Here is a 16,544-nt window from a genome sequence, read left to right as displayed (position 1 = left end):
TTGAGGATGTCATACCTTGTACAAGCTTAGGGATCTTGTAGGCCTATGTGACCTCCCCATTAAAGGCAAAAATGGTAACTACTCAAAATAACTGTTAGCATAAAAACTTACTTGGTAACATACATGCACTGGAGAGCTGTTGATAGTATACAACTTTGTGAGAAAAGTCTCTCTCTGAGATAACGTAGTTTCCGATAAAGAAGTAATTTGCCATGAAATTGATTTCGAGACCTCAGAATTAGATTTTGATTTCTTGAAATCGAGCATCTGAAAGCACACAACTTCGTGTGACCATGGTGATTTTTCTTCCATAAGGCCTATTATCTCGCAACTTCGAAGACTAATTGAGTTCAAATTTTCACAGGTTTGTTATTTTGTGCATATATATGTTGAGATACACCGAGTGAGAAGATTGGTCTTTCACAAAGGTGTCCATTGCCCTTAAGTATCGATAAGTATTTTGGTATTTTGCCTACTGGTATATTGAAAATAAACCTGATCCTGAAACCTGAACCTAGATCTCTAACAACCGACCATTTCAGTTTCAATTTCAACTAGTTTATTAATATAGTACTCTGCACTTCCTGTATTCACGAAACCAATTTTATCTTTCCATGAACTGAATAAACTCGATCAAGGACACACTCTTTATATAAACCATTAGCACACACTAATTACTGTAGTGCAACATTAGAAGGAAGTGTTTTGAGATCAATCGGCGAATGTAGTACCTTAAGACAAGTTGTACGAACTACAAAAACAAAGATTACTATTGCGGGATGCGAAGGTAAGTTTTCAAGTATGTATTGCTCTGTGGGTTTAACCAAGTAAATTTTACACAGTCACCGAGATGTAGCATAAGGGGAACGTAAACCTTAATTTTTTTGGAACCGTTCGATTATTTTAATCGAATTTAAAGACACCGGAAACTATTGGTAATTGTCAAAGGCTAGTCTTCTTACTTGGTGTGTCTCAACATATACATACAATAACAAATCTGTAATAATTTGAGCTCAATCGGTCGTCGGAGTTGCGAGATAATAATGAAAGAAAAAAACACCCTTGTCACACGAAGTTGTGCGCTTTCAGATGCTTGATTTCGAGACCTCAAAATCTAATTCTGAGGTCTCGAAATCAAATTCGGGGAAAAAATACTTCTTTCTCGAAAACCATGTCACTCTAGAGAAAGGCGTTTCTCACAATGTTTTATACTATCAACATCTCCCCATTACTAGTCAACTAAGGTTTTATGCTAATAATTGTTTTGAGTAATTACCAATAGTGTCCACTGCCTTTAAAGCAATCGCACAACATCGGTGAACAGTATTGTCCAAGGCCCACACTTCGTGTATCACAACTTATATATAAAATAACAAACCTGTGACAATTCGGGCTCAATTGGTCATCGGAGTCGGGAGAAAATAAAGGGAAACCTACCCTTGTTTCCGCACGTTTCGCCGTGTCATTACATGTGTTTAAAATAAATCCGTTATTCTCGATTTCGAGAATTGATAATTGTTTTAATATTTTCTCAAAAAGTAAAGCATTTCATGGAATAATATTTCAAGGAAAGTCTTTCACCATTACCTTCTGTAAACCCAGTAAGTTATTTGTAAATCTGTGTTCTGTGCAGAAAGTGTATAATGGCTTTAAATGTAGCTATATTGTATACAATAAAACTCACATGTGAAAATGAATTTTAAATGGAAGCGTTTTTGAGATATCGCCAATAATAATAATGTGGAGCGGTTATGTTCCCGCAGGAAAAGTTAATACCATCAGTGATGTTCATCTTGCAAAATTTCATCGTCCTAAGTTTGAACTGTTTGTTTATATTTGTTTTAAGGTTTCAGGTTGATTTCTATGAAATAACATAACTTCATTTCAACAACAAATATTTCATAGAAGAAACTATTCCAGTATGATTATCGTAATCCGTAACCTTTCTGACTGGAATTAAACGATGATGTTTTTATATCGCTATACGTATACAATCTCTCGGAATGAATTTAAAGTGAGGAGAGCACTGAAAGTTTTAAATCATTATTGACATTTGTTTCTCATTTATTACTCTTTTAGGGGGCAAGATTAGAACGAGCTTCAAACACAGACATTATGGGAATTATCAGCTATTGTGTGATTTTCTTTCTTGCTTCGTGGCTTCCGTTCTCACAGTGAGTGTGTTATTATTTTGTAATTTGTGTCGATAAAAATATTTTGTATGTACTTAGCAAAGAACGGCTCCCTCTGAATAACGTTAGTTTTCGAGAAAGAAGTAATTTTCCACGAATTTGATTTCCAGACCTCATAATTAGATTTGGTGGCCCCCGAAATCAAGCATCTGAAAGCACACAACCACAACTTCGTGTGACAGTTTTTTCTTCTTCAATTACTATCTCGCAGTTTCGACGACCAATTGAGATCAAATTTTCACAGGTTTGTTATTTTGTGCATATGTTGAGATACACCAATTAAAAAGACTGGTTTTTGACAGTTACCAAAGGTGTCCAGCTGTCAATTTCACCAAACTCTTCCTAACTTAGGATTAATCTTAGGACTTAGGACGAGTAAAGTTCCGTATTCAAATACGTAGGACGCATTGAACCCATCCTAAGTTAGGACGGGTTACTCGTCCTAACTCGAGTTAGGATTCATCCTAGCGTTTCGTGAAATCGGCTGCAGTGTCTTAAAAAAGAGAGGAGAATAATATGTCCATTTTAACCAACTCTGTTGATAGGACTGATTTATGCCCGGATACATGTAAACAGCGCTATACTGCAAAATGTAGCTTCTTCGGCTGGAGTAGATGCACCAGATATAGGTAAGTTCTTTCTTTCGTAATTTGAAAAGGCAAAATAGCTGTGTTTACGGGACAGCCATTTATGGTTGATTTTCCCTTCAAAATAAAAAGCATTATTTTGTATGATACCGTAAGGCATACACTTTTTTTCAATAAAAATGTATTGTCAATAAAAAAAGAGATTAAAGATGGAAAATGTACATGTCAAGGCATTGATGAAAGCTCCAAAACTGAACACTAAAAAGTATAGTTTTTAAGATAAAACTAGATTTAAACAAACACTGATGAAGGATAAGTTAAAAACACGTTAAGAACTTAACGAAAACACCACATATGTCAAGACTTGTAACTGTAAACATGACATGCAGTATGAAAGGTACGTCAAGCGAGGGCTTCAGTCTGCCTTGAAATATGGGCACGTGCATGCATTCAAACCGAGGACTTTAACAAAAGGGATCCGGGAAAAAGTCACACCGAGGACGTCCTCGATTCGATTAAGTGTATAAAACCAATGGGGACGTCTAAAATGGGGTCAGTTGCTATCACAAAGAGTTGAACAAAGGAAGGTCCCCGATTGCGGGTGTTTACACACTATTTGAGTACGTGTGTGTGTGGAGGAGGGGGGGGGGTCATCTGGCGTAAAAAATAAATTAATGTCCTTTGTTTTTGGTGCAAATGGTCCCTTGCTACAAAATTTATGAGCGTGGATTGTTATCACCGTGCGAGACTGATTTTTGAGATTTCACGCCATGATAGTGCACACACCACTGGTAACCCAAAGCGCAAAATTGATATACCAGCCAAATAATATTATAGTACCAGCGGAATGCGTCCACTAAGCTTTTCCCCACACGTTGTACTCGGTAAGCCATTGTTTTATCGGTCGTACGTCATATACATGTGTGGGGAAATAAGAGAAAAGGCATCCAAACGAATCAGATTCAGAGTTGTAACTGCACCACATAATTCTAGATGATGTTCCTTCTGTAAATACTGTCTCAAAAAATCGAATATCATTATTGGTGCTGGATTCCGGGACAATTGAACAACAAAGTGATTGGGTATATTATCTTCATGACGAATTGGTAATCCTGATCAACTGATGGGAAAAGATAGCACACAATAGCATGCGTTGTGTGGGCAACCTCACATAGGACGTCGGTCAATAAACAAATTGGCTCCCTTCCCACAATGATGTAGTGAGCCCCTTTCACTCCCTTGCTAAACTGTAGCATGGTTGTAAGACTTTACAAAATGTACCTCGTGTGAAAGGACAATAATTTTTGTAGTGTCCAGGGTCCCTTGTCAAATCTTGTCCAACATTGCTACATTTTGTCGGAGGTCCGGACCTACGACAAACTCTTACACTGGCGGAAGTTTTGACCAAGGACGTGGGCTACATCATCGTGTGAAAGGAACCCTTGTTTATTGAGCAACGTCCTATGTGAAAATGCCCATACATTACATGGTATTGTTGGTGCTATCTTGTCCAACTAAGGTGATCAGGATTACCAATTCGTCATATCACTCTTATGTCGCACAAGGGTTGTTAGTTTTTTAACTTTTCAGTGTGAAAGCTCACAAATTCAGTTACACATGGTGAAACCAAATAAACAATCCAAGCTCGTAAATTTTGTAGCAAAGGACCCTGGGTACATTTTGGCCATGTGAAAAGGGCTTTTGGTCAAAACTACTGCTTGTGTGTCGTAGGTCCGGACCTCCGACAAAATGTAGCAATGTTGGAAAAGAATTTTACAAGGGACCCTGGACACTCTAAATATGGTTGTCCTTTCACATGAGGTACATTTTGTAAAATTTTACAACCATGCTTCAGTTTAGCAAGGTACCCTTGCTAAATTGCTCTCGTGTGAACGGGGCTTTACATGCTTAGGTTACATTTTGTCCATACTGGAAAAGGCACGCTATTGTAACAAGGTTCACCATTAGTCATTTAACTGCCCAAGAGTTGTGAAGAACCGGATGTTTTTTTTTAATGAGCATCGGTGACAACGGTTTAATGCACACCGATGGGTTTTATCGCCATGCATATTCATGACGCTGGCGCCTGCTGTCCATGTAATTACACACAAATGAATAGATTGGAGGACAGTCTCCCGAACAGTCAATAAACCTACGGTAGTAGAATATTATAGAGCAAGACATCTCTAAAGAACATACTCTACCTAGCAAGTAGATACACACAAGGTGTTACCGCAAACCAAAAACATTATTTATACCTCACCATGCAATGTCTCAATCATTTTTTTCTTTTAGTTTAAGTAACTAATTTTAAAAATATTTTGTGCTCCATATGTCTAAGTTTAGTTGTTATTATTTTCTCGTTTTCTGTTAATAGTGTTGCATTTTAGAATATTGTTTATATTTCATGTTAACCGCCTTGCATATAAGGCGCTATATAAATACTCATGTGTTATTATTATTTGTATTATTATTATTGTTAACCCTTGACGACAACTTGGACTAAAGGCCTTTAGCGACCGGATTAGTGAATGGTCCAGTTTATAAACTTATAACAGTTTAAAGTCGTTTGATAATAACTATACAGTTGGTACATTTTCAGGAATGTGAATGTTTTTGTAACATTTTGTATTGCATATTGAGAGGGATGCTAATGTGTTACTATGAGACACTTTGTGTTAATTGACAAACAGTCAGTTTGAATAGCATTGGACTCCCAACGAATTGAAGAAGCCGATTATTCAAATATCATGGCCATATGTCTTATGGCATAAAATATGCATGGTGCTCAACTTAAAAATAATTATCGGTATGTGCGTTAAAAGAACAGCTTGATCGTTTAAATTGGAAGTCTGCCGAAATATATATGTAGCTCTTTCCAGAGGTGGATTTCTCAAATAGGGAGTTCGTCGTTCTGACTGAGGACAAGCCTTAAAGGGTCCGGGAATTGTTTGTAACACAAAACCCAAAGTCAACAGATTTGCGTTAAACTTTACACAGTTTGAAGATAATGATGATAAAGCTTTCCTTAAAATGGTGCTTGCTGAGGTGCTGTAGTTTTTGAGAAATGAGTAAAACAATGTCACGAAATAATTTGTTAATAACTCCTAAAGAGCCTTAAGACTAGTCCTAAGAGTATAGGGCTTTCTTTGTGAAATCGATCCCAGCAGCCTTCCATAAATCATTTGTGACATTTGCTGCTCGTCCACCCGATACTCCACATTTCTGTTGGTAGAAAACACGACACAACCCGGTAGAAGTAATTTTTTCCACGAACGGCGGCTATGATGTGAAAACGCCCCAATCGACAGAACGAAGAAGAACCTTCGTCGCGCACATGGGCTGCCGAGCCATGACATTTCAAATTTCATGGTGTTAGGTCATGATAACCAGGGAGACGAGGTAGTAATCGGTGTTTGATAAGTACCTACTTTCGCTGACCCTTTGTTGTGGTTAACTACTGACAGAAATGTGGAGTATCGGGTGGCTCATCATCTGACAAAGGCCATACATTTGGATCATGCGATTCTGACAAACATTCTTCAGTCCAAGCTCGGATCTTACAAACAATAATCTTTATCTTAATGGTGGTTTGCAATCAAAGATTATAAGTGCGTTCGATTAGCTTCCCTGGGTCTATCTACCACGCGGTGCTCACCCGGGTGAGCCCCTGACAAGAGCTAAACGGACGATCAGTCACCGCTCTCGTATTGACGTCATGCACCTGGGGCCAGCCCCAAGTGACCCATTCCACAAGCAGGGCACTGGGGGCTGACCCGGGTGAGCCCCTGGAATGACGTCAAAGCTATGCGAACGCACCAGGGGCAGACCGGGGTCGACCCAGGGAAGCTAAACGAATGCACCCATTAGAGCACCGAAGATTATAGAGCGCCGAAGCTGAAGCTTTATCCATTGTTGAACGTGAAATATGCATGGGTAACATTTCAGCAAGTGAATGTTTTGTTTCAAATTGATAGGAATGGTCATTGTCTGCGCTGATCTGCACTTATCTATTGTTGCATCAAAATGGTGCCCAGTGGGATTTCACATTTCAGCCCGAGTTCCGAATCTTGCGCCATTGGCGCTCTATAATCTTTGTTTGAAATTGTCTAACAAAGAGTTGTCATCCAATGCACTCCCTACTGGCTCAGTTGTTTTGTCCCGATGATGCACGAGTTATTAATTAACTTGGCGCAGTTTCAAGAATATCTGAGTTGTTTGTCAAGTTTCTTGAAATGGGCGGAGCTGGGAAATTCGGTAATAGACCTTTCCTTTGCAACGTCACAGCTCGAGTTTTTACCAACCCAGTTTGCAAAATATGGAAATCCATAAATGCAAATCAGGAATCGATCGCCACTGTTTGTAACAATGCTACTAAATTAATAAAACATTGCGTTGATTTTGTTAAAAACAAAACAACTAATGATGAGAGGTATTTTTTTTAAATGAAAGTTTGCAGAAAATGTTGAATTTTGTTAAAACATCTATTAATACGATTAAGTGTTTAAAGCCATTGTACACTTTCGGTACAGAAAAAAATAAAAAAGTTCACAGATTTACAAATAACTTACAGGGTTTGCAGAAGGTAATGGTGAAAGACTTCTCTTGAAATATTATTCCATGAAATGCTTTACTTTTTGAGAAAACATTGAAACAATATCAATTCTCGATAGCGAGAATTACGGATTTATTTTAAACACATGTCATGACACGGCGAAACGTGCGGAAACAAGGGTGGGTTTTTTCGTTATTTTCTCCCGACTCCGATGACCGATTGAGCCTAAAGTTTCACAGGATTGTTATTTTATATAGAAGTTGTGATACACGAAGTGTGGGCCTTGGACAATACTGTTTACCGACAATAAGTGTCCAATGGCTTTAACTAACATTTGGCCGACCATGCCAACCAAGGTGGTTTGTTTGTCACCAAAGGAAAGGTCTATACACAGGGTGAAAGGCATGCTGCCGTGATCACTTGCAATGTGCATTGTGTTACGTAAACGGTAGAGTCACCCGTGAAAAGCTGACGGTCTGACGGTGATAGCGAAATGTGACATTAACTCGTCGAGAGCTAATGCAAGTAGAAGCAGAGCTGACCGGAGTACCCGAGTGCCCAGAGATGATTTTCGACAGAGACTTTATGGTACGTATAATATTGGTTCTTGCTTATGGAAATAGCATTTATACGTCGACGTTTAGCAGGTTTGCTTGTGGCACTTTTTCACTCATTTTTTCAAAAGGGATATCTCATTGAGGTAAATTAGATACTATATTATTTCATATCGAGTGAAACTTTTCCGAATCGCTGAAATTTTGAAAAAGGGCAATAGTCAATGGTGAGACAACTCGACCTGTGAGGCGACAATGACAATTTTGTATTATTATTTATTTATTAAAAAACATTCATACTTGGCAGCCAGAGGCACAATTATACAGAGCATTAAGAAAGTATATATATTATTTTGTTTTATATTACAGAAAAAGCAATGATTTAAAAACATGAAGTTGTATAAAGCCGGCACAACGGTGATCTTGCAATATTTCTTAATTTTCCATCTACTTTTGACATGTTTGTTTGTATACATAATTGTGGGTCTACTGTATTGTGTCCAGTGTGTTATACTTCTCGTTCGTCTTTACCTGTCTTTTTATGTGTATTTTTAGCCTTCTATTGAGAAAGACTGTGTTTTGGGGTCAAAACGATGTCGGGCCAATAACTTTTTATGTGCTTAAAAATGGCTAATTGATGACAACACAGCACACATTAACAGACAGTATTTGCTGAATTTGCATTTGGCATAAAGAATTTTATTTGAGTTTTAAGCACTGTATACTCCGATGCCTTCCCAAGTTCTGTGAAGAAAACAAATCACAGGCATTACCCGTGTAATATGTAATTTTGTTCACAGAAATCCGGGAATTTACTGAGTATACAGTGCTAACAGTACACCCATCGGTGTAATGGGATAGAAAAAAAAGGTGTAAATCAGTGTAAATAGCATCAACTTTCCTTAACGATGGGTTTCACACTACCATAATAGTACATATCAGAATCCCCTATGACATTCTCTGAAGAATTCTTGAGATTACCAGAATGGCAAAACGGGTATCACCACGGCACGCATTGAGCACTCGAATTGTCCATCACTGCATAAACAAGTTGTTAAGGGATTATCATTCAGCCCTTTGAACGCTTGAGTGCCTTTCCGGCCATACTACCTTTTCTTCGCTTGTCCTTCGGCCATGGAGGTAGCTACCTCCATGATTCGGCGATCTTTTATTATTTGGTATAGGCCTAGCTAGGTTTTCAACGATCACGATTCGTGCCGATCTGGACTCAATTTCATAGAGCTTCTAAGCACACAAATTTGCTTAGCATAAAATTTCTTCCATGATAAAAGCAGGACTACCAACAAAATTTCCATTTGTTGCACATGGCTTGTTACTGGTGTTCAGCTGTTGTTGGGAATCGCGTGGACATTTTGGTTGGTAGTCCTGTTTTTATCACGGAAGATATTTCATGCTAAGCAGATTTTTGTGCTTAGCAGCTCTATGAAATTGGGTCCAGACCTTGAGATGAGTCGTGGCAACCGTGTGGATTGTAGAAACCTTTTGGAATGTACAAAATGTTTCTACAGCCATCATGATTAAAGATGCTGTGTCAGATTTTTGGCGGATTTGACCCAAAAATTTTGATTTAAAATTCAATAGGTATTTTGATGGGGGTCGAGAAAGTTACAAGCTTTCATTTGAGCCATTGCTCGAAAAAGTCCGCCAATTATTAGTAGCAGTGAAATAAAGTGCTCAAAATTAAAGTAAAATCTAACCTTTTTTTCGTAAGAGCGGGTGATACTCTTTGAAATAACATTCATTAAAAAAAATCTATTTTTTAATGTTTGGGGCCAAAAATCTGACATAGCATCTTTAATTTTCAATCAAGGTTTTCAAAGATAGTATAATGCGCTTCATTCTGCGATGTAGTAGACTTGAAGAGAGCACAGTTATCATTACTGACAATTTGCTGTTTGCTTGTATTTTTGTTACAGGCAGTGGACACTATTGGTAATTACTCAAAATAATTATTCGCATAAAACCTTACTTGCGAGTAACGGGGAGCTGTTGATAGTAAAAAACATTGTGAGAAACGGCTCCCTCTGAAGTAGCGTAGTTTTCGAGAAAGAAGTATTTTTCCACGAATTTGATTTCGAGACTTCAGAATTAGATTTTGAGGTCTCGAAATCAAGCATCTGATGAAAGCACACAGCTTCGTGTTACAAGGGTGTTTTTTTCTTTCATTATTATCTCGCAACTTTGACGACCAATTGAGCTCAAATTATCACAGCTCTGTTATTGTATGCATATGTTGAGATACAGCAAGTGAGGAGACTAGTCTTTGACAATTACCAATAGCGTCCAGTGTCTTTAATAGCTCTTTAGAGATGCCCCAAATGGTATCAGAGGCGAGAATGGAAAGGGCAAACGTGGAATTTCAGAAAAGGAAAACAATAATTCCACGATCAGCTACGAAACGCTCGACATTGGGAACCTAGCATTAGCAGTGACCACTGGAAGTCCAACATAATCGAATGCAAAACCCGCATTGCTCAGTTTACCCAAACTAAAGCGGGGACCAAAATTGTACTGTTCTCAAGAATTCGCATGTGCTGCCACGCACCTAAAGCCGGCCCCAGGTCGACCTTGCGTCAACAAAAAACAGCCGGCGACTGACTCATTTTTCAGGATCACACTGCGCTTGAGCTAAGGCAATCTGGAACTTTTCAGTCGGCAATTGTTTACAACCTGAGCGTAACTGGGATAATTTTAAGACAAACTGAAACAATCGCCGCTCGAAAAAAATTACAGTCGCAAGAGTAAAACGATTTCAACTTGTACAACGTGATCCCATTGGTCGGGAACCAATCGCAGGCGCACGATTTCTCAGTCGTTGTGACTGGCAGGGCAGAGTTCACAAAGATCTAAGATTGATCGTAATTGCAAATCAATCGTAGTTGCTTAGTAAAATGTGATGTCACCATACAAATCACTATGGTGAAACTGAAAATTTGTCTTGCGATGAATTTTATTGCTTTGTAAAATCGGCCCCTTGTCTGCGCGTTGCTGGTGTGGCGGTCTCGGAGCGCCGGCGTACTCAGAGCTCCAGATTACCAAATACGGCAGTATTACGTCATGCCGTGCCTGCGCACACCAAGCGAAAGTAGTCGATTTTAGCGCCGTGCCGAGTCGACTGACTGTTTTGTTCTACACTCTCGTAGCTGTCATGGCGGCGCCCATATCGTGTGGTGAACGAGTTGGAGCATGGAGGTTGGAGAGTATGCGACAGATGTGAAAAAAGTAATCACGTAATAACGTATTTAAGGAGTGGGTGCTACACGGAAGGGTCATCTGAAAACCAGAAGAGGGTAGTGGTGGTCAGGGCTACAGTGCTGATCCAGTTGCCTCGTAAATCATCATTAAATAAGTTATTAAAAAGTGCATTGGTCTCAATGAATACGAGGATGTGAAGTTTTCCTGTTCTGATTCAGAAGAAAATATAAATAAAAAAACCATTACATTGGTTTATAATGGTTGTCCGTTATAATGGATTGTCCTCAAGTATTTGAGGAGCGGGAATTACAAAGAAGGATCTTCTGAAAGCCAGAAAAGGGTTTAGGGTTGCCCCTCGAAAAAAGCACTCGTACGATAACAAGACAGGTCTCGAAGATTTACTTGCGGCGGTACGGGGGAGGTACGGGGAGGTATCGTATAGCATGCAGAGCACCGCAGACTCACCCCGCAACGACAGCATGCTACGTCGTCCCGGAGAGCTTGGCACGCCAGAGATCTGAGACCGTGATTACTGCGTGCCGAATTCCGCGGCGACGTCACCCGGAGCTCTGAGTACGCCGGAGCTCTGAGGCCGCCACACCGGCGACAGTTTGTTGCGGGCGCAAGATATCGTAGGTCGACCTGAGGTCGGCTTAATAAGTAAAACACTTTCCCATTCAACACTCTCTAGGTCTGGATTATATATCTCTATCTCGAATCACCCAGTCTGAATTTTGTATATGTTATTTATCTTTCTAGATTCTGAAGTCCCTTCATCTTTGTTTTGTGGTATAAAACTCCGGTTTTCGACGTTTGCAAATATCCGTTTAGGTTTCAGTCATGAATTTTCTCAAGTATTTCGTCGTCGTCTTAGTCTCGGCAAGGATACCATTATCACAGTTGAGTACCGAGTCTGTTTTTTTATATTGATTTGGAGTTATGTTATTCCGTTTATTCAACAATGTCATCAGCAAAGGCATACATCAATAAACATAACTATGAGATGGTTGTCGCATCGAAGGTAGTTTGGATGAAAAGATGTGATATGGGGGGGGGGGGGGGGTCGTGTTTTATAGACATATGGGCAAATACATTGGATTACCAACGATGAACAACCCATTAATGTGTCTGAAAAGAAGGGGAAAAACTATCTGACTGTAGATTGGAGAGAAACGGGATCCCGATTTTGTTTATTTATATTGTTTTATATAAACGTATGTACAGCGTTATTTTCTTAATTCTTTATTATAGAGCTAAAAACTTGACCAAGTTCGACCTGCTTCTTGCAATGCTTGAAAACCAGTTTTAATGTTATTTAGGTAAATCATATTTCCAACCCATTGTTTGCATTTTTGCGGAAGTGTATATCCGCCACATGAATTTGTTTTCTTTTTCTCACTCATCGTGTACGTACACGATAACTTCTATACGCACACGATAGATTATCCCATTTTTTAAAACTTCATATGGCAGCACAACGCTTCCGTACATTTTAAACATTTCATTTTGTAACAATTTCGTGTAGGTGTACTATCTGTGGTTATACCTGTCAACAAAGCTATACGACTGATTGTGGCTTCGCTGGATGGTCAAGTTGTACTCGTTACAGGTTTGTTTGCATGTTGGGTCAGGGACATTTTGGTCTGAACATTTTAACCTTTTATCTAAGTCACGTTCGAGTTAGACTTGATTCAAATCCCATTCTCGTGTGAGAGGTCCCCATAAGCATATCACACCCCAACTTACTATAAAACAACCCGTGGCATACAATACAGTGCGCGCTCGCCGTCATAATGTGGTCCCGAGAACAGGGCATTACAAAACAGTAGTTTCCTTGGGATGGCACGGGATTGGGACTTGAGTCAAGCCTACATTCGACTGAGCGGCTAGAATTGCGGCTTCGGCTACTGTTGCTAAGGGTGTTGATAACATGATATCTAATGCAACGTATGATGACGCGGAAAATCCAGGCATAGCCGTAGCACTAGCCACCAAGTCGGATCAGCGTACAAACTACACACATTTTCAAAAGCTCCCATGCACTTGGCCACCAACATTGTAGTCTTGGCCCAAAACGTCCGTGATAGAAAGCGGATACCACGCTCAGTTGTAATTTGCTACAGCGCGCACTCCTCATCAGCCTTGTGCCAAGACTACCAACGTTACTGAGGTCCACACACAACTCCCAGCCAATCATAGGTCTTCATTGATCTTTTGATGAGCAACTGGCTTGCGAGACTATTTATTGCAAGAGCCGAGGCACACTGCAGCGGTAACAAAAACGATACGATCACGACGCAAAAAAACCGCATTTTATTGGTTGAAATGCTCCACGCAGAATACGCCCACGCTTATTCAACCAATCGAGGGCGTGCATCTTTAAAGGCAGTGGACACCATTGGTAATTACTCAAAATAATTATTAGCATAAAACCTTTCTTGGTGACGAGTAATGGGGAGAGGTTGATGGTTTAAAACATTGTGAGAAACGGCTCCCTCTGAAGTGCCATAGTTTTCGAGAAAGAAGCAATTTTCCACGAATTTGATTTCGAGACCTCAGGTTTAGAATTTGAGGCCTCGAAATCAACCATCTAAACGCACACAACTTTGTGTGACAAGGGTGTTTTTCCTTTCATTATTATCTCGCAACTTCGATGACTGATTAAGCTCAAATTTTCACAAGTTTGCTATTTTATGCATATTTTGGGTTACACCAAGAGAGAAGACTGGTCTTTGACAGTTACCAATAGTGTCTATTGTCTTGAAGAGCTTTGTTTTATGGGGGAGGGGGCAGCAGTGGCAAAAGCCACCACTTTCCTCTTTTAGGTTCATTTTCTTATAGAGTTATGAACTGTGTAACTTGCGGCTGAAGACCCAAAAAGGGTCTAAAAGAGAAACTAAGTAATTCAACGTGGTTAAGTGTTCGAATACGTGCGCGATTTGCATAGTTTATGGCGATTAGCAGTACGATCAGATGTATACATGTAAACAATAATATCACCATGTCATGTTGAAAGTTGTACACAAAAAATGAACTTAATTTGTGCAATAATTTCACATCGAACATGCGTGAGTTCATATTGAAATTATAGTTATATTTAATTTATAGTTACTGTGATTAAAGTTAAGATTACAGGACTTTGTTAGCATTAAATGTAAGTGATTTATGAGAATAGGCGGTCTATACGCCTCTCATAATATTTATGCATGAGGTACGTCACAATGCTAACCCGAAACGAGGTGATGGGCGCAGCCACTTCAAGTGATACAGGACTTGGCCGTTTGGGGTAGAATTATGACGTCATGCGTAAATATTAAGAGAGGCGTATGTTGGTGGAGTTAAGGTTTTGTTTGTCTGAGCCCTGGGGCCGATTTCACAAAGCAATACATTCACCATAAGCTATTTCCATAGTGATTTTGTATTGTTACTTGACTGACACTTAACTAATAAACAAACACGATCGATTTGGAGTTACGATCAATCTTCTGTACGTGGATGTGAAATACCAATAAATTGATAGTAATTGAAATGTCATTATTTTTTTGTGGGTGCATATTTTTGCAAGAGCTGACTATGTGATTAGTTGGCTTGCCGTGTCACGGTAAGGTTCGCTACCCATACGACTACCCAAACTACACGTAGACCGAACACAATCCGTAAACTAAAATGGGAAGTTGCTATCACGCGTGCGTGAACAAAGTTCAATCTGTTGAGGCATTTGTTGGGAATAGCAGGCATGGTCAAATGTCGTGCGTGTATATAAAAGGTGTACGTTACAGCTCTGCGTTGACGGCGAGATTATTTGTCATTATAGTCACTTACTTGACTAATGAATATTGGTCAGGCAGGGTGTACGCTTCTGATCATCCAACAACCGGGTGGATTATTGAAATATAAAAGGCTGTAAAATGGTGGACAGTGTGTGGATTTAGCAAGCCAGAAGAAGAAATATTCCCCAACTACGTTAATAGGTAAGACATTTTAATTTTGTTTAGCTCATATTGCAAAAACTTTTTTGGAAATGCAGAACGAAACGGGGTTGCTATATACGGTACGGTGGAAACCACACAAAAAGAGGTTGTTATTACATTCGTTTATTTATTTAATAATTGTGTAGGTTTTGAAGAAGTAAGTATCACGTTGCAGTCAAGGGTTTAGGAAACGATGCAAAAATTATACATGCACAAGGAATTCATTACAATAGACAGTTTGAGTTAGCGTATGGTCATTTTATAAACACATATACATTTGTACACAAATTAAACACCCTTTACAGTTTGAACATTTTGATGTTTCCGTTTATTCAAGTTTGATTGTAGCAATAGGCAGTTCGAGTTAGCGTATGGTCATTACAAAAAATACATATACAAAAATTAAACACCCCTTACATTTTGAACATTTTGTTGATTCCGTTTATTCAAGTTAGATTGTAACGAGTATATAAATAAAGCCCATTTTCATTTTGGATTTAGCTTTACATGGAATGAAATTACCGGGTTAGATTAGTTTGAAAGAAATATTTTGGATAACATGCTTCAAGAATAGTGGAAACATTTTAACCATAAGGGAATTTTCTTGTATTATTATTAACAGGTGTGATTTTGGACAAGGTTCATCATGGTCGTAATCAAGTTTTTGATTATTTTCTTGGCGCTTGAAGTCGCTGGTGTTCAGTGAGTACAGAACTTATTCTCCAAATATATTTGCTAACATGTACAGCGGCAAATTATTACAGTTTTTACTAAAAAGATTTACAACAAAACAACTCGTGCGAAAGCAACACATCCCCAAGCACACACACTTGCTGAAAAGATCCTGAATATTTTGGGATATGATTCGGGGGGGATTATTAAAGATCAGGCGTAAGAAACACTTAAACGGGTAAAAGTTTATTAAAGTAGATCAATAGAAACCAGAAGCGAAAAACGATCGAGATACTTTAGTTTGTAGTAACCACATATGCACAAGCTTTTCAACTAGCCTATATGGACAATAGAACTGGATCCATAAAGAGCCACTTTGGCAAAAAAGGAGCACAGCAAGTTATGTTTGCGGCTAGGCCTAACATGTACAAACATGTGCAATTTTTTTGACATGGTACCTCAGATTGTATTCCTATACGTATTATTCTTTCGCGGACATTTTCGCATCCGAAGTTTCGGTAACCAAGGCGCACGAGGCGGTGGCACCCCCAGATATCACGTACGAAAACAGACCAGCGCGAGCGGCGAAGCCGCGAAGCGCCTTACGCAACTCGTTTATCTAATTAGTTATTCATATATGCGCCTTCTGTGTGTTGCCCTCAGCACGTGACTTTTTAGAACACCATTATCTGTGTGTGGGTTATTGGGCATGCAAGCGGCGTGTGATCTGTGGCATTGCGTCTTCTTATTGGCCAAAAACTCACCACGCTCATTCATTATGCATTACATTTCTCCCA

At 39.2% G+C, this 16,544-nt stretch overlaps 1 protein-coding gene across 3 annotated transcripts in view; it reads left to right on the top strand.

The window, feature by feature from the left end:
• Positions 1–7,761: 7,761 nt before the first annotated feature.
• LOC139934368 (uncharacterized) overlaps positions 7,762–16,544 on the top strand; it is a 66,642-nt gene continuing 57,859 nt past the window's right edge. For 2 of the 3 annotated variants that reach the window (XM_071928565.1, XM_071928563.1), the window contains exons 1-3: positions 7,762–7,922; positions 11,864–12,003; positions 12,630–12,713. In XM_071928565.1, the coding sequence (XP_071784666.1) occupies positions 11,945–12,003; positions 12,630–12,713 (143 nt within the window). In that variant the 5' untranslated portion in view covers positions 7,762–7,922; positions 11,864–11,944. Of the gene's footprint in view, positions 7,923–11,863; positions 12,004–12,629; positions 12,714–14,951; positions 15,076–15,697; positions 15,778–16,544 lie in introns of those variants that run through there. The other variant, XM_071928564.1, reaches the window with a different exon arrangement.

Source organism: Asterias amurensis, chromosome 3 (genome assembly GCF_032118995.1).
Source record: "Asterias amurensis chromosome 3, ASM3211899v1".
Classification (NCBI taxonomy): domain Eukaryota; kingdom Metazoa; phylum Echinodermata; class Asteroidea; order Forcipulatida; family Asteriidae; genus Asterias; species Asterias amurensis.
The sequence above is the reverse complement of the archived record's forward strand: the minus strand, read 5'-3'. Positions and strand labels throughout refer to the sequence as shown.